Genomic DNA, 17340 nt, shown 5'->3' on the forward strand with positions numbered 1-17340 from the left:
TCAGGGTTGCATCAATGTGCTTCTGGTGTTGCCGCACCCACATGTCATGTTGCTGGGAGCCGCAACTTTCTTTGTTATCATGCGCCTGTCGAATAAGCTCCATTTCGCATCGCACAGTCTTGGTATTAGGCGGGCGACTGCTTGTCGCTGAACCCTGCACGGCTCGTTCCCAATCGAGCTGTGCGCGCAGCCGAGAGAGCTCATTGTATTTGCAATTCCTGCAACCGCCGGAGGCCATGATCCATCCGTTCGGTAATTCGGTAGAGGCTGTCTCGGTGATCGAAGCTCTCCGACAGGCATGACACGCCTGGGGTAGGGCCTAAACGAGATCCCTGCGCAGATCTTGAGCAACCCACTGTGCACCTCACTTCATACTCAGTACTCTGACGGTTGATAGGTTTCACCTCATCATAAGGTGTGGTTCAGTTGGACGGCTACATTCTTTCTTAATCCTCATCTCACCTACAATGGCACGGTCGCGAAGGGCTAAATGCTTAACAGCACCAGCCATTAGGCCTGTGGAAACGCACGAGAGCGTTGCCAAGATGGCCCTCGGATCCGAACCCGGTTTCGAACGTCGTGGCGCACAACTTCACGAGCTTCGCTTAGCATTGCTTCACGCTCGGCATTTTAAGGTTATTTGCTGACAGATGGAAGACCAAAAGTGTCCCATCCGTTTGGATTCGGATGTGAGGCTCTTGAACCTAATTCTGCCTTTGCCTCGCAAGAGCTAGCCTTTTGCTTGTCCACTCCACTATGTCCCATGTTGTTTTAGTGGCGGGATTCATCAATGCATGGGAAGAACAAAACTGCAATCGGACTTGGATTCGAGTCAGCCGCGCTGATGCTTGAGCCAATTGATGGCATGAATTTCGAGAAGCGCATGCAGGCCCACAAAGTGGTGTCGGACGGATGACTGCGAGTATCTCATGAGCATGAGATTTGCGTTCATCACATATAGCCCAAGCCACATATGTGATATACACTCGCGGTTCACGTATGGAGTCAGAGCATGTCTTGACCCGTTGTCAATAACGTGACAACAACCAATGGTAAGTGCTGTTTTGGCTGCAGCGCAGAATCATGAGGCAAATTGTACTCGCCTTCCAGAACTGTACCGATCAAGACATAGAAAACCTTACCGTTCCTTGAATGAAGCGCACCAAGTCTCAACATCTCTCCGCGTGTGATGAAGCCCACACTGAATTTCATCGCGCCGCACCTCAGCTTATGGGAAAAGTGCTGTTACTGAAGAAGCAAAGGTATCGATTTTACCGTGCAGATACTTCGTCTGTTTTGGGCGAGACATTCTGGTCTTACATCTCATGTCTCATATGTTACCAAGAAGTAGGTGTCAAAAAAGCCACCAGGTGTGTCGCAGACCTCCTCAACGTTTTGTAGGCTTAAATCAAGTCAACCTTGGTTTGCTTCCAGTGTTGGCCAAACATTTCTCAAGTCAACTCAAGCCCTTAACGTCAAATACTTAGAGGAACTCTATTTGTGCTATCAGTGTCTGGGCGAGGCATCCGAATTATTCATTGATCTGAGTTGATGAGGTTGCCATGGCTGTGGCCGCTACATGAACCAGTGAGCAATTGGAATGACAGTTGCTAAAGTTCCATCACTGGGCCATGCTGTGTTAGTTGCCAAAATGTCACACATGGTCCGGGAACCGCACTTTCTGACGTAGTGGACTTGCTTTGACAATTTCTTAGATGAAAAGAAGCTCTTAACGGCGACGCCGCATCAAGCGAACGGAAACCTTGTAAGCTTGTGGCTTCACCTAGCCTTTATCCGATCAAAGGTAGGTTACGGTTTCTTAAGCATGTATTTGAAGTCCGTTTCTTTGCTGAAAACTCTTCGTTATCATACATGTTGCCAAAAGGAAGGTGACAGTCTCGTGGCCGGGGACCTGGCCTGTCCAGAAAGGACTGCCAATCTTCCTCGGATAGTGGACTAGAAATGGAGCTTGTCGTCGCATATCTCGCAGCGCATATCGGCGACTGCGCTTTGCGCGCGCCAAAACCGCTTCGGGGTAGTGCTGTGATAATACTCATAGGTCACAACTTCACAACTTCTCATCTGTTTTCGTAAACTACTAGATACTGCCAGGCTTTAAGCATGTGGCATCCAGCCAGTCAATGGCTAGGGCCTATATTTGCTTCTCTCAATCATCTGGGATTGCCATGTCAATAGCGTCTTCGAATAAAACGAACGGTTGGAAAATCAAGCATTTCCAACCCGCTTCCCAGCCGTTACGACCGTGATGCATTCGCAAGACAATGTGACGCTCATCGACCTTGACTGATAGCATGTATCCTTAGAAAGCATAATGTATCAAGTTACGATGAAGCTGTCTACAGCAGTCTGTAGATATGACTTCCAGCCGGCGGTTTCCTGTGAAGTCATAGCCATGGCAGATAATATGGATATTGGGTATATGCCATGAACGGTTTATCGAAAACCAGTTTTACCCTTGTTCTCTTTTCGATATATGGTAGAGAGCGACCATGCGTAAGTGTATGTAGCCCTTCCTGCGCAAAGGATATTATGCTGAGAATACTAATAGTGTCAAGTATTGAGTCTGTTGCGTAACGGTATAGGTCTATTCAAGTATTTTGCTGTAACATGTAAGTTGTTTATATGGACGGATCGCGACTTGCATAGATCGCGACAGCAGTCACCTGTCAACCAAGTCTTGTTATCCTTTACATTCACATTCCAGAAAGCGCTATGCATGTATATTTGCTATGATACAGCATGCATACTTGTACAACACCGCATCGTCCTGAGGCCAGTTACGAATGTGGAGCTGGTCAATAAGCAGTGGTCCCGTAAGACGGCATCATAACGTCAGGTCTATGATCCTTCCAGACCTCGTGTCGTGCGCACACTAGAAGACACTTCACTAGCGGAGAAAATCTCATGAAGTCCACCGCTTGACGTCCCGAGTTTGGAGCTCACGATGTTACATCCGCTGTCCGCATTGCGGCACCCACAACTTTTTCCGATGATCGCTCGTCAAAACTTGCCATGCCACGAGAGGGACACAGCATATGGGCAGCACCAAACAAGGCCGATTGCTCCTAGCCACGTCATCCGAAGTCTGTCAACCTCATGGCATAGGCCAAGAGGAAGAAGCAAGCATGTCATTGCCGGAAGATGGGACTTCATGCGATCGTGTTTGTCCGGTCTTGGCCTTTGCGGCAGACGACATCGAAAGATGTCGAATCACCCTTGCGGCTTTGCAGTGGAGATACCATAGTAGCCGGGCAACGATTTCTGCGTTAGAGCGTGCGGGTAATCAAGGGTGAGGTGACACGAGGTCCGATGTGAAGCTGCAGCAAACCTTTAGGAGATTGTGGGAAGCTCCCGCATGGCACATGCCTGCGGCTGTAATGTTCCGCTGTGCTGGGCCCATCGGAATCATTGGGTGTGAGGGTCTGTAAGGTTCCGATGATCTGTCAGTCCCAGCCTACTTGCATACGTCGGAACAGGCCTGATGATTGCCCCTCGCATCCGTTGTCCGAGCTCGATGTCCTGTTAATCGAAGCCAGTTAGAGGGAAGCAAGGACACATAAATGGGCCCTTTTTGAATACACGCAGGGAGATTGTTTGCCAATGTCCAGCTCTCAGGCGAGCACGAGTCTACACGGGAAAAGTAGTTGCCCCATGGCACGATAAGTCCTGCAAGCTTCAAGGTGAAACTGACCCGGAAACAACGTTCGCTTGAAATGCAGCTGAGTCCTGGAAGAAGTTACCAAACAATTTTGCATTCCTTAGATTGGGTTTAGGGCTGCGGCTTTGCCTGACAACCTTGATTTCAGCTAAGTTCTTCCGCCATGACCGGGGAGTCCCTGCCCTATCACACCAAGGACAGGTCTCTAATAAGCGGATGATGTGGAATCAACTTTGCAAGGATCAAGATAAAGCCAGAGATTTGGACTCAGTCCGGTGTCAGCAACTTTGCAATTGGCTTCCCCGAGGTTACAAGGCTGTGTAATCAATGCCCAGGTTTGTTCACTGACAACTACTGGACCCAAGAGTTGTTCTTGCACCGTGTCAAGTGTGGCATTGAGTCGAATGCCCCCAGGAAGGAACGATTGTCTTGAAGACAATTGATTCGCGGTCGGTGTTTTAAAATGACTATCACTCATGTGTCTTATCACTGTGTTTTGCCTCTTGAGGATGGGCATTGGGAATGGGGCCATGAAGTTCATTATCACTCAATGAGCAGAAACACAAATCAATTTACATATAGCATCACAATATCTGTAGTCTGAGAGGCGCTGATATGAGGGTTTGGAGTTTTGATGCCCCAAGAAGAGTTTTTACGGTAAAATTACTATATACAATATCCATGGACTCCACCCCCCTTGTTTTCTTATCAGGGCATCGTAGGAATACGTGGCGTTGCCAGCGATCAAGTCGCCTTAACTACCGAGACTGGATCTCAAGATAGCACTTCCACGTTCCGTTTCGCCGCCGCTGTGGTAAGTTTAAGAAGTCGCTCCGCAGCATACTCCGAAGCAGCGACGATCATGGCTGATGGGTTACCCGTGGACATGCCAGGGAAGATGGATGCATCTACAACGAAGATGTTGTCGGTTCCATATACCTTCGTATTGACATCGACGACAGCAGTACCGTTCTTGACACGGCCGTCATCCAGTCCCATTTTGGCAGTACCTGTATCACATTAGCAGAGATCTTTTAGGACTCGTAGGCTACACGTACCCATCCAGTGGTTTGACCGCCTCGCAGCTGCGCTGACTACCAAAGAGTCTACGTAATTCGCCGTGGTCTGATTGGCCAACGGAAGAGCCCAGGTCAAGTTCTTGACTGGTGTCAAAGCCGCTCGGAGGTTGTCGAGACTCTTCAAGACTGCCTCCTTATCGCCTTCGGTACGCAGGTATGGGTGTTCTGCTACAACCGTGGTGAGCTGAGGAGTGATAGCCATTCGGCCTCTCGATGTGGAACCTCTGCCAAGGTACTGGCTCATGATCATTGTCTCTGGTGCGGTATTAACACGATATTTGTATGCGTAAAATCCGGGAAATTTACTTACTGTTAGTACCGGTTTTGTCCTCGCCTTCGACACGAGAAGTATACTGTAGCTGTCGGACCTTGCCGTCTGACGTTTTGATCTCATCCCAGAACTAGTCTAATGTTAGTATTAACATAAATCTTCTGGCATGTGAGGACCACCCTACCATAGGACCAATGTTTGGCGCCGATTGAGTAAAAATACCTGTTCGGTTTTCTGGAGAAATATTAGGGCTAGTTTGACACATAAAGGCCGAGATATTGCACTTACTCATGTACTTTTCTTTGTCATTTGGGTTCGGGTCCGTCCATGCCGCGTAGAAGTCGTAGAAAACGACGTCTGGATGGGTGACGTAGACATCGGTCTATCAGGTCAGTATTGATGACACACATCAGATTCAATGGCACCTACGTTAAGATGATCGACCAAGTTTGAACCGACTGGGAGATTGATCCATTGGTCCTTCGAGACCATAGTAGGTCCATCAGAAGAGTTAGCGACAATCGCCAGTTGATCAGCAGGGCCAATGCCGCCTGTCAATGTTAATACAGTGCATTAAGAACGATCGAAATATCATACTTCTCAAAAGTAGCTTTGCGGATCCAAATGTTCCCGCAGCCAAGATAACTCGACCAGTCTTTGGGGTGAGGTTGACTTTGCCGACGTAGCCTCCGTTTCCATTACACTCCAGCTCGACGGCGCTCGCATGTGCGCCATCGCGAACGACTCTCTTGACAATTGTGTTTACGTACAAACCGAAGTTGGGTCTCTTTAATGCCGTTTGGAGGTAGGTAGCCATGGGTCCGCCTCTCTCACCGTGATCAAACATGTAGTTCGTGCGTCCGTACGTGTGGTTCTTCGCGGTCGGCTGCTGATTGGCCTTGACTTCCTTCCAACCTGCCTGTTTAAATCCGTTGCTGAGTACATCAAATCCTTCGTGTTGGTAAAGAACTCCGTCCAGCGAAGGGTTATCTGTCCCCGGAATACGCGCGAATGCCCGGCTCTCGGCAGGGGCAACATCTCTCGAGTGCCAGCCTGGTGGGAAGTTCTCGTCCCAGTCTGCCGGGTTGGGCTATTCATATTAGCAGATAACATATGGAAAGGACTCTGTGTTCTTACTCTCCACCAAAGCCCAGCATTAACAGCAGTGCCGCCGCCTAGCACGCATCCAGCCATCTGGTCTGTATCTTTGCAAGATACACCATCTGAGTCAACCCAGATTTGGTTGCAAAGGCCTGGGACGTCAAAACGTGTCAAGTTAGTTCCATCAAGCCACTGCGGCTTCATTGTGCCGTCGTATCTTCCGGAAGAGGGCGGGCCCTTCTCGATGAGCAGTACACTTTTTCCCGCATCACTCAAGCGGTCTGCAATAGGAATTCCACCTGCGCCGGCGCCAACAACAATATAGTCGTAAGTGTCCCTAGAAGGAGCCACACAAGTCACTGTTGGTCCAGGCACAGAACTCGTGGTCGACGGCCCCGTCGGCGAAGTGGTAGTAGTGGTTGTCGTTCCCCCACAAGCTCCATTGCTTGTCTTGGTAGCCAACGCTGCCCACTTGGTGTAATCTTTGTTGACTGTATTGTTGATCTCGGCGCCGTACTGACCAAAGGTGCTGTGTTGTCCGAATACGGAATCTGGACAGCTCGGGTTTGTGGGAGCAGCCTTAGCCTGTGCATATCCTAGGACGAGGAACCCTTCATTCGTAGATACTGAGCCAGTGGCGCCTTCGTGATTCCAAGAAAAGCAGTTCTCGCAACGATAAATTACCTCAAAGGTAGACCCATTGACCGATGAAGATATTTGTGTCAGTTTTGCATTCCCAGAGTAGACTTCTGGAAGGTTGTACCCTGTGGCGTATCGGAAAGACGTAACGACTTGGTCTTTGTAAGGCCACGCCACCAGTAGTAGAGCTTGGGTCATTTGACCCGACTCCCCATGGGACAAGCCACACCATCCTGCGGTGCACCTCTAATGACCGTCAGCAATCTATTATTTTCGATGTGGACGGCTGTCGTACTAGTATACCGATGTATTCTGTAGCGGACTTGGTCAAAGCATCCTCAGGAAGTGCAACACCAAAGGTGTAACCACTGCCTTGACTCCACGTTGAGAACTTGATCCCGGTCTTCGCATCGGTGTAGGGGGTCTGTGCCAGACCGGGCTGGATATCTGTTCTAGTTCAGTATTCACGTGTACTTCCCGACCTCATGCATACCTACAGGAAACAGCTGCCAGCAGAGCAGACACCAAGTGAGTGAGGCCCCTCATCTTCAAAGGACTTATTGACGAGCACTTAAGACCTGGAGAGTCGTGGGTTCGCGCCGAGGGGCGGATTGGACAGAAATATATCTGATGGCATGTCTTGCCTCACCTTCGGTTCGGCCAGAGGTCAGCCGCTCAAAGAACTCCGTAGCCGTCATGATAAATGCACGGTCAGCAGCAAGCTGTCCACTGTGATAGGACAACTGCTGCTAGGCTGCTCCAAGGGATTAACCGGAGATTTGCTTAATCACTTCCAGGGCTTCAGAAAGGGCTATTGTGTGATCTCTTCCGGATATAGGATGGTAGATTGGTAGATCTAGATTAGACGCCGTGCGGAGCGGCGGTCCAGAAAGTCCTTCTCAGAACCAATATGGCACGGAAGAGCCAGCATCTAGGCGAGCCGTAACCGAGATGATATAGGCCTGTCGCCAACCGCTATGGACCACCCGCGAGAACTTGGGACCCTTACATAGGCCACCTTGCATTCTCTTGAGAGGATAACAGGAACCATTACTGTAGAGAACTGAACGTTATAGGCTATTCGATGCAGAAACGTGTGCGTGCTGGGCAGTCATATCCGCGTTCATGGCTGTAGGATCTTCGCAACGCTGGTGTCACAACCATTTTGATCAAAGTGGGTGCGTTGTGGTTGCGGACCACGCGAAATAGACCTTTCCATGCATACCGCCTTCTGGTATCCATAGAGCCCGCAATAATCTGCGCAAGGTGGGTGTGCATAATGAACTGTGAATCGACCCGTGGACATCTATGGCCCATCATCAAGGTATGACCCCACGTTTCTCCAACCCCTGGTAGTGGAAGGATACCCCCGCAGAGTGTTCCATTTGGCAGGGACTAAGGGACCCCAAGGACCTCCAGGACCCCGCGGGTTTGGAGATGGCAAGAATTCGTTACCAGACCATTTCCGCAGGGTTGGGGTCTCCTTGCGCTGCCTCTTGAAGAGCCCCTGTCGCGTGATGCTGATCGGTTCATGCCGGCCTCGATATCTGAGCTGTTGTGCCACCGGAAATTTTCAGGGGCATTCCAGAGCCAAGCCAAGTTTATATTGACTTGATCTGGATAAACGCACATCGCCTCTTAAAAGCCACAAGATTTCCAGCTGACAACCCGCAGAAACCCCGCCAATAACGCAATTACCGGCTATATCAGACTTCGCGGCGCTCTACGACGTTGCCGCGCTCTAGTGATCGGGACCAATACTCACCTATCTTTTTCAGCTGCGCCTCATCCCATGAGCTGCCGGGAGAGTAACACACGCTGGCTTGAAACCATCGTTGGCCTTGGACCGGGCATACATATACTTGCGACACAGGGAGAGCCTGTTTTTCTCGAGCCAGATGTTGCCAGGTGTCTCGCTGCTGTTGGCCCGCCACTTCAATAAGTTCTTCACTTAATTTGCAACCAAGAGGCGAACTTGATACTGTCCACCAGTGTCAGGTCAATCCGGATATGAGGCCGATACACCGGGCCTGTCCAACTCTTTGTCGGATGGTCCATACCCATACCCATGCATGGACTCGGAGACCTTCCTACCGCTACAGCTGCCGCTTCTTTGGTTTTGAATACCGCAAGACCCACTTAGTTGTCAGTGTTCACCATCACCCACACAAGAAACAGGAAGTGGCCAGCAGTGAAGATAATTGGAAGCGTAGCTGGCCTACATCGATGTCTCTCCTCCTGAGTATATCATCCCTCCTCTACCTAAATATGAGGACAGTGCTCACAAGTCGATTTACTATATAAAGCCACTTGTACAGAGTTCTCCAAACACTAATCTGTGATGTCGGTATTCATCCGCTGTCTTTGAAATTTCTCAGGTGGTAGTGATTCAAGCGACAGGTTTTTCATCAAAAACTCATAAGCCATTGACAGCCAAATCTCTGGACGAAGGTATTTTCCACTAACGATGAAGATCTGAGTGCTGCACTCGGTCATTCACTCTGAAGAGAAAATAACCCTGAAAGCGGTGCAACGGATATTTAGTTGAAGTGGCACATCTCCTATAATGCTACGAGTGAGGCTCACTTATTTCTTTAAGTTCCTGGTTTCCTGGGAAGCTTGATGGTTCCAAAACCCGATCTCCGACTGATAGTATCTCCTTCAAGCCATAAACATCAACAAATAGACCTTGCCAGACGAAATAGACTGGGAATTCTGGACTCGTTCGGAAACTGGGTGGTACCGGATTCCGCAGACGTGAGTATGGTATAGAGAACGGCATGCTCCTTTGATCATTGAGAGTTTCGTGCAAATGATATTGCTCTCATGAGCTATTCACATACAACATCCCTATGCCTTCGATATGCAGCACTTTCTCAGAGACATGTCTATTAAGGCCTGTGGCAATAGACACGGCAACAAGGAAATTTCCCTGCCAGGAGGTATTCACCGTAAGTAACTCTGTAAGCGCCGCTCCACCCATGAACTACTGCCGGAGCCCTTCATACCGAACGTGACCCCCAAGCTTGCCAACCATATGTCCAGGCGATTTGGTAAATACATTGCTTGGCACGGCATGACCAATACTGAAAGACGGGGGCCACGTGCAGCGCAATTAGGAGGTGGCTTAATACCTATTATATGGAGGCGTCCCCACAACAATATCCTTACCACTCCATAAGACCGCACTCGCTACCCAGTGTTAAATTGATTGCGCAGGCCGCAAGGTGAGATTAGGACGGGCCTTGGTTGTCGAAGTCAGACTAACGGCCCGTTTCATATACAGAAAGCCGGACGGCAATCGACGTCACTGATGGAGGACCAAATGCCGAATATGCCCGGATGGTTGGATTCTTAAAGTGAAGGTAAACTCGAGATATCGACGAGGAATTTGTGTAGAACTCGTCATCATCTCCATACTTCGTTTTATCCATCCTTCGAAGCCCAAGACTGTACCCGACCGACGTCCCGACAAGATGAAGAACCTAGCTGCACTCATTACCGGCACCGCTCTGTTGCTGGAGAGCGTGTCTGGTCACTATATTTTCCAAGCCTTCGCCCCCGGTTCGGCAAAGGGCGTTGCCTATGAGCACGTCCGCCGCAACACTAATTACAATTCGCCGGTTACTGGTTGGTGCTTCCGCATGCTCTGAAGACCGCGGAATTTCTCACGCACAATTAGACCTGTCCTCAAACGACCTTCGCTGCAATGTCGGCGGAGCCACCGGCGGCAACACTTCGACCATTGAAATCGCTGCCGGGTCGCCGTTCACGTTTTCTCTTGACACAGTATGCGAAATTCATCACTGTTCAAAGTCATTAACACTGACTGGAATTCCAGGCGGTTTATCACCAGGGTCCCATCTCGGTGTATATGTCCAAGGCTCCCAGCACTGCTGCTGAATACGATGGAAGCGGCGCCTGGTTCAAGACTTTCGACTGGGGTAAGCATATTCTCAAACCGCAGTCTTAAAACCTCAACCATGTTAACTCTTCGAAAGGTCCAAGCTTCTCTGGCGGCCAGGCCTCATGGACCATGAAAGGTAAATGGGATCCATCCACAGTTCATGCAGACCACAATGATAACATGAGCGAAAGATACCTACACCAGCACCGTTCCGAAGTGTATCCCGGCGGGCGAATACCTCCTCCGGATCCAGTCGCTGGCTATTCACAACCCTGGTGGCACGCCTCAGTTCTACGTTTCTTGTGCCCAAGTAAAGGTTACTGGAGGAGGCTCGACCACACCTTCAACCACCACCAAGATCCCAGGATTCATCAAAGCTACTGACCCAGGCTATACTGCCAATGTTTGTCGTCCTAAATGGATACCCAATAGCACCCTTGCTTACTACTAGGCAGATCTATAACAACTTCAAGTCGTACACAGTCCCTGGGCCAGCTGTGGTAAGTACCTTAACATTCAAATTCCTTCGCCAATCACTAATAGCGTCACAGTTCTCTTGCTGAAACATAGCTCAAGAATTCTGAGATGCAGTGGGTAATGATGATAGCTTGGAAGCTTCGAGACTGGAAGAGGTTGATCTATCTGTATTTAGCGTGGGTAGGAATTGAGTCTATATGTTCACCATAAACAAGGACGACCCGACCCCTGTTGCCTGTTCCGATGAAGCAGGACTATTTCCATAGCACGGCAAGACATTCAGTTGCACAGCGAATGCCATGAAAACATGCTTTCTGGTGAAATGAGGTCATGAGGTTTATGCGACCTCAAGTATGGATGGCACACAAAATACCACATGCAAGGTGATCCAGTCTTCTTGGTCATCGAAGAAAGACAAAACCTGACGTTTCAATTATGCTAGTAACAAAAGAATAACATCCCCCTTGTTGTCACTTCCAAGTCCAGGGCGCGAATCTGTGTATTTGAATGACCACTCTCAAAGATCCCTTTAATATCCTTCCACAACCACAGAACGGTCTCCGTTTGGTTTGGCAAACTATTGACACTTTCTCATGCTGTACTTAATGCGACTCTGTCCCATAGACAGCATGAAGTACAGAGCCGCTCCATGCAGACAACATCAGCACCAGGTAAAGCAAGAGAGCCACTATCGACGCTTTACTGAAAACAATGGATCTCACGGGACGGAGTGTGTATGCCGAAAGCTTGGTCAAGATCGGCTATTAGCCGCTGCGCATCCCGCTTTGTGCCATCCAATCATGGGGTGCGACGAACCGCAATATGCACCCCGGGTCTATAGCGGGCGATGAATCTGAGGCACACCCTTGCCAGCGGAAAGGCGGTCGGGCACGTCATGACCATGCTGCGTTGGGAAGTGCACTTGGGCAGCACCGGTTACTGGTCTCCCCATATTACCACGTTCATTCGTGGGATCGGCCCATTCCCCGTAGTGTCGGAACCATTTGGTCGAATTCATCTAAACTGTTATGGATTGGCTGTAGCCCTCTCTCACCTTGAGGTCAAAGCCACTTCGCACATCTTCATGCGAACGGCTGCCGACAGAGTTACTCCTAACGGCAGGCGCCAAACTAAGTAGCTATATTGCCCCTTTTGACCAAGATGGCTGCCGGAGCCCCAAAGCTTGACTTGACGTCAGGAAAACTCTGGCTGCCTCCCCGTTGTTGAGCTTCCGGTGCGGTGTATTTAGTCCAGACGATTTCGTACAGAATACCGGCGGTGCTTGGTCGTCGCGTTCTTCTTTGATCACATCAAGATCACTTGGTAATTACTTCCAAAATGCGTGTAACTCTTGGAGGTTTTCTTGCCCTAGCTGCAGTTGCAGCGGCTGCACCCCACGACTTGTCGGCTTCAACGGATGACAATCGACTTGTAAAACGGGCAGGCGTACAATATTGTAAGTTGAACGCATGTCCTGCTCAGCAATATCCGCTTATACGTTTGTAGTCGGTGTCAACATTGCCGGATTTGACTTTGGATGTGCCACATCCGTAAGTATAACGACTTGCAGGGTGTTCGAGCCATGAACAGCCACTTACGCCTCTTGATACACAGGGAACGTGTGACACAACCAAGGCTACACCACCGTTATCTCAATACGGAGGTCCTGACGGGTATGAAGCTACTCAGTACATCGGTAACATGATGCTGATTCCTTCTAAACAGTGTTGGTCAGATGAAGCATTTTGTCACAGACGACAAGATGAACATTTTCCGTCTTCCAGTCGGCTGGCAATGGCTCGTTAACAACAAACTTGGCGGGACGCTCGACCAGGCCAACACGGCCAAGTACGATTCGCTGGTGCAAGCCTGCCTAGCCACAGGAGCTACGTGCATAATCGATGTAAGTTAACTCAGCGCAACTATTGGGTGAAACTGACATGCTGCAAACAGATTCACAACTGTAAGCCGAGCCTCTGGCTAAAACCAGACTGGATTTTTATACTTGGACTCGTACTAATGCGTGACATTCTAACCTAGACGCCCGGTGGAACGGCCAGATCATCGGCCAGGGCGGGCCGACGGACGACCAGTTCGCCAACCTCTGGTCGCAGCTTGCCAAGAAGTACGCCACGCAGACGAAGCTGATGTTTGGGCTGATGAACGAGCCGCACGACATGCCGGACATCGACAAGTGGGCGTCCAGCGTGCAGGCGGCGGTGACGGCGATCCGCAACGTGGGGGCGACGTCGCAGGCGATCCTGCTGCCGGGGACGGACTACACGTCGGCGGGGACGTTCGCGACCAAGTCCGGGCCGGCGCTGCTCAAGGTCAAGAACCCGGACGGCAGCACGACGGGGCTGATCTTCGACGTGCACAAGTACCTGGACAGCGACAACAGCGGGACGCACACCGAGTGCGTGACGGACAACGTGTCCGGGGCCTTCAGCCCGCTGGCCGACTGGCTGCGCCAGAACAAGCGCCAGGCCATCAACACCGAGTCCGGCGGCGGCAACACGGCCAGCTGCGAGAAGTACTTCTGCCAGCAGATCGACTTCCTCAACAAGAACTCGGACGTCTACATCGGCTACGTCGGCTGGAGCGCCGGCGCCTTCAACCCACAGACGTACGAGCTGAGCGAGGTCCCGACCAAGAACGGGAACACCTGGACAGACAGCGCTTTGGTCAAGGCGTGCATCAAGGCGCCTGCTTAGAGTGACAGCGAACGGTTCTCCAGATGTTGCCATGAGATAGGGCGGCGATATCGCCTGCTGACTGAACATAACATTAATACATAGCAATCCTTACAATCCATAGATTCGGCTTGATGAGCGAAATGCGACGTGGAGTGTGTATTTGCAAGTCGTATCTCGTGGTTCATAACAGAAAATAGCCCGGTATCTCTCGGTAAATATGTTACACTTTCCTCACAAGGAAGCCCTTCATCCGTAGCAAAGAGAAGTCAACTGCAACCGAGAACGCCTGTACGCCAATCCCGCCTGCGGAATTCAAGGTCTGGAGTAGCTAAGCACTGTTACCGAAGAACTTGGTGATCTTCTGCGCCCCAGCCTGCTTCGATTTCTGGGGGCTCTTCGTGCCATTACTCGTTGAGCTGATCTTAGGCCTCCCTCCTTTCTGCGGCGAAGGCGATTTGACAGGACCTGAGGATCTTGTGACCTTTTTGGGAGGTTCGTCCTCTTCCTTTATGTCCTCAGCCTCTCTCTTGACTCCGCCGATCTTTGAAAGGCTCTTGTCGATACCCTCAGCGATTCCTTCCTTGGACTCAATGGGATCCTCTTCAACAAACCCGTCCTCTTTCTTGACTTTGACTACGGGTTGCGGCTCGGGGACCTCCTTCTTCACTCCTGGTTTGGACGCTCCTTTGGCAAAGAAATTGGCGATATTGGACTTGTTCTCCTTGCTGTTGATGGGCACGATGAAAGTCGGGGAATTGTTTCCGACCTTTCCAACATCCTTACTGACGGGGTATACCTCCAGTTCGCCATCGAAGGGTTTGAGCAACGACTGGAGCTCTTTCGTCCACTCGTAGCGCTTTGGATCAAGCCAGGTTCGAAGCTGTTCGGAACCATTGTTAAGAATAACCGGCATCCGGTCATGCAGGAAGCGGAGCTGCTTGTTCGAGTCCGTCGTGATGATGGTATATGTGAAATGTTTTGTCTCCTCATCTAGGCGCCGTCAGCACGTCTCCTAGGCGGATTTATCTTCTCAGAGCAGGCCAAGACTCACTTTCATACGCCACGCAGTCCCACAGGCCGGCGAAGCACATGAGATGGCCATCCTTTCTCTTGACAAAGTGAGGAATCTTCTCTTTTGAGCCGTCCTTCTTCAGCCATTCATAGAAACCCTGAGCCACGACGATGCATCTCTTCCGGGCCTTCATCGTGTTCCACATGCCGCCGCTCTGTGCTAGCGAGTCATCGCGGCAGTTGATGGTCTTCATCATGCTGCCGTAGTCCGGGTTGCGCTTGGTCCAGAAGGGGATGAGGCCCCACTTCATCGACTGGAGCTTGTAGTGCACCTCCTTTGAACCGGCCTCGTCATCACCTTGAGAAGCTGGAGGTGCTGCGGTCTCGTGGTCTTCCACTACGCTGCTGTCCCCGCCGCTGGTTGAAGTTCCCTTGGCTTGACGTCGTGGTCCGGCACCCCAGTCCGGCACGTCGGCGCGATAGACAATACCATGATACCCAGGCGCAAAGTTGTAGGATTGGCGGGGGGCTCCGTCATCTTCATCGCCCGGGGCTTCGTCAACTGGCATATCGTCATCCTGTAACATCTGCCGAATCTGCGCTGGGCGCTATGAAAGCGGAGTTAGGTGGTTGCACATTGTGCTTGGTGGTTGTTGGAGTGAGCATGCGTACCAAAGCCAAAGAGTATCGGCCGCACATACTGTTGGCGATAGCGTCCAACACGGGTATCGTCGATGAAACTATTCAATTGAATGATGAAATATCACTTTGATTCATTATGCGCACGCTCGAAAAGATATTGAAGTAGTTGCCCAGGTCTAGCGACTATGACGAAATGCCAAACGCGAGCCAACGCCAAAGCACGTGACATTAATTGGAAAGCACACCTAATACTCCCTCTCCCAGTTGAGAGTACGCGCGATCAAGATGAACAACAGCTCCCGACCTCCTGCAGACCCGTTTTATCTGCTTGAAGACGAAGATGTTGGGTGACTGACAGTGGCTGAGCTAGTTTAAATTTCTGGAAATCACGCTCAAGCTTGGCCTTGTACTCTTTGGTAGGATCACACAAGTTCATATGAATATCAGAGGGTTTGACAGTGAGGTTCATCAGGATTGAGCGAAGCTCTATCACGCTGTTCTCGTTGAATAGAGGCAGCGGCCATAATCCATGTGTGCCTAATGCCCGTACCAGCGAGCCCACGATGCGGTCCTCACACTCCGGGCGGCGACTTGTGCATGGGAATTCTCTATGCGCATCTGAAACTCTGCCAATTCTGTGCAATGGTGCGAGCATGAGCCATAGGAGATCTGGCCTTGCCTTTGTTATGGATCCTACCCCGTGTCAGTCTTAATTTTTTAAATCTTTGACGCCGGATCATACTGTAAGCTTCGGGAGGGCGCAACATCAACTTCCTTGCCTCAATCGCCTCAGCTTGGGTGTATTGCAATGCCAGCTGTTTGGTAACGGCGCTGTAGAGCACGGCGTGCCCCAACTCCCATGATATCCAGAGCACCTTCTCTAGTGCTTTCGTGCTAACAGCCTTGGTGGGAATACCGTCCTTGAGGTTCAGAAATGTGACCCAGTGGGTCATCCAGCCAGCGGCCCAGGGTTGAAGAAGATGAGTCAGATCGTACTTATCTGTGACGACGGTGAGGTTGTGTAAATCGTCAAGAGGCATGCCCCCCCTCTGGGGAATGTGCTTGAATTGACCGTAGACGATGTTAAAGATAGTCCTCAGTGCGTGAGGGTTGTCTTCGGGCAGGCGGACTCTCCACTGGCTGCCGTCCGTTGGCCTCGCCTCGGCAAAGTCGTCCGAAAGCATCCTTTTCCAGACAGGAGTGACTCGCTTGATGGTCTGAGATGAGACACGGAAAGTGATGGAGTGTGTGTGGTTATGATCATCGTCACCTTTTGGCGCCTGTCCTGGATGCTGTCGCGAGCCCAGGCATCGGTTTTCTCCAACTTGAAGGAACAGGTCGCCTTCCGAGTCGAGCTGCTCTTCATCTGAAGCCCGAATATCATGCAGGCAGAAGCAATCCATTGTCGACCAAGGCGGACCCAGCCGGGGGCAGCTGTCGATCGACGAATTGAAGAAGGAAAACAACCGATGCGCTGCTATGATATTGCAGGCTAAGAATGACCGAATCGCAGTATTGGGTTCTCAGGCCAAAAAAAGGCAACCGAGGGCAGACTGAAGTTGCTGGGTTGACAAAATGAAATCAATGAGATTGTCTTGTGGCGTAATGAGAGAAAGACACCGCACCCGTGATGGTGAGTTGGTCAGGAATATGATATTTGATATGGCTGAAAAGCACCAATGCTGGCGGACAACAAGATAAAGTCTTCGTGAAAAGATGTTCACCGCTTGGGACACCGAGGGGAAGGCGCTATCAGCGTTTGGTTGTCAAATATCAAGCGATGTTGATATCAGGCTCCCAGCAGTGTTGACCGGCAAAAGACTACTGCAAGAACAGAC

The 17340-nt window shown here is 50.6% G+C and overlaps 4 protein-coding genes across 4 annotated transcripts; 2 read left to right on the plus strand and 2 right to left on the minus strand.

Annotated features, from left to right (window-relative positions):
- Positions 1–4453: 4453 nt before the first annotated feature.
- On the minus strand, positions 4454–7315 carry JN550_011418 (uncharacterized protein; the record flags this gene model as incomplete). Its single annotated transcript, XM_049309780.1, has 10 exons — positions 4454–4689; positions 4738–5013; positions 5069–5159; positions 5214–5263; positions 5318–5411; positions 5459–5580; positions 5627–6119; positions 6167–7015; positions 7065–7216; positions 7267–7315. The coding sequence occupies 10 exons, from the start codon at positions 7313–7315 to the stop codon at positions 4454–4456; spliced, it is 2412 nt and encodes an 803-aa protein (XP_049166648.1).
- Positions 7316–10245: 2930 nt separating this feature from the next.
- On the plus strand, positions 10246–11239 carry JN550_011419 (uncharacterized protein; the record flags this gene model as incomplete). The annotated part of the gene is made up of 7 exons (XM_049309781.1): positions 10246–10399; positions 10452–10558; positions 10611–10713; positions 10771–10812; positions 10868–11079; positions 11132–11176; positions 11228–11239. The coding sequence occupies 7 exons, from the start codon at positions 10246–10248 to the stop codon at positions 11237–11239; spliced, it is 675 nt and encodes a 224-aa protein (XP_049166649.1).
- A 1252-nt stretch (positions 11240–12491) lies between these two features.
- Positions 12492–13867, plus strand: JN550_011420 (uncharacterized protein; the record flags this gene model as incomplete). Its single annotated transcript, XM_049309783.1, has 6 exons — positions 12492–12609; positions 12660–12703; positions 12768–12826; positions 12879–13056; positions 13107–13116; positions 13194–13867. The coding sequence occupies 6 exons, from the start codon at positions 12492–12494 to the stop codon at positions 13865–13867; spliced, it is 1083 nt and encodes a 360-aa protein (XP_049166650.1).
- Positions 13868–14177: 310 nt separating this feature from the next.
- JN550_011421 (uncharacterized protein) lies at positions 14178–16905 on the minus strand (the record flags this gene model as incomplete). Its single annotated transcript, XM_049309784.1, has 5 exons — positions 14178–14839; positions 14901–15468; positions 15533–15600; positions 15797–16195; positions 16245–16905. 5 exons carry the CDS (start codon positions 16903–16905, stop codon positions 14178–14180), a joined length of 2358 nt encoding a protein of 785 aa, XP_049166651.1.
- Between the last annotated feature and the right edge of the window lie 435 nt (positions 16906–17340).

This window comes from Neoarthrinium moseri (genome assembly GCF_022829205.1).
Source record: "Neoarthrinium moseri strain CBS 164.80 chromosome Unknown scaffold67_Wmoseri_CBS_16480, whole genome shotgun sequence".
Lineage (NCBI taxonomy): Eukaryota > Fungi > Ascomycota > Sordariomycetes > Amphisphaeriales > Apiosporaceae > Neoarthrinium > Neoarthrinium moseri.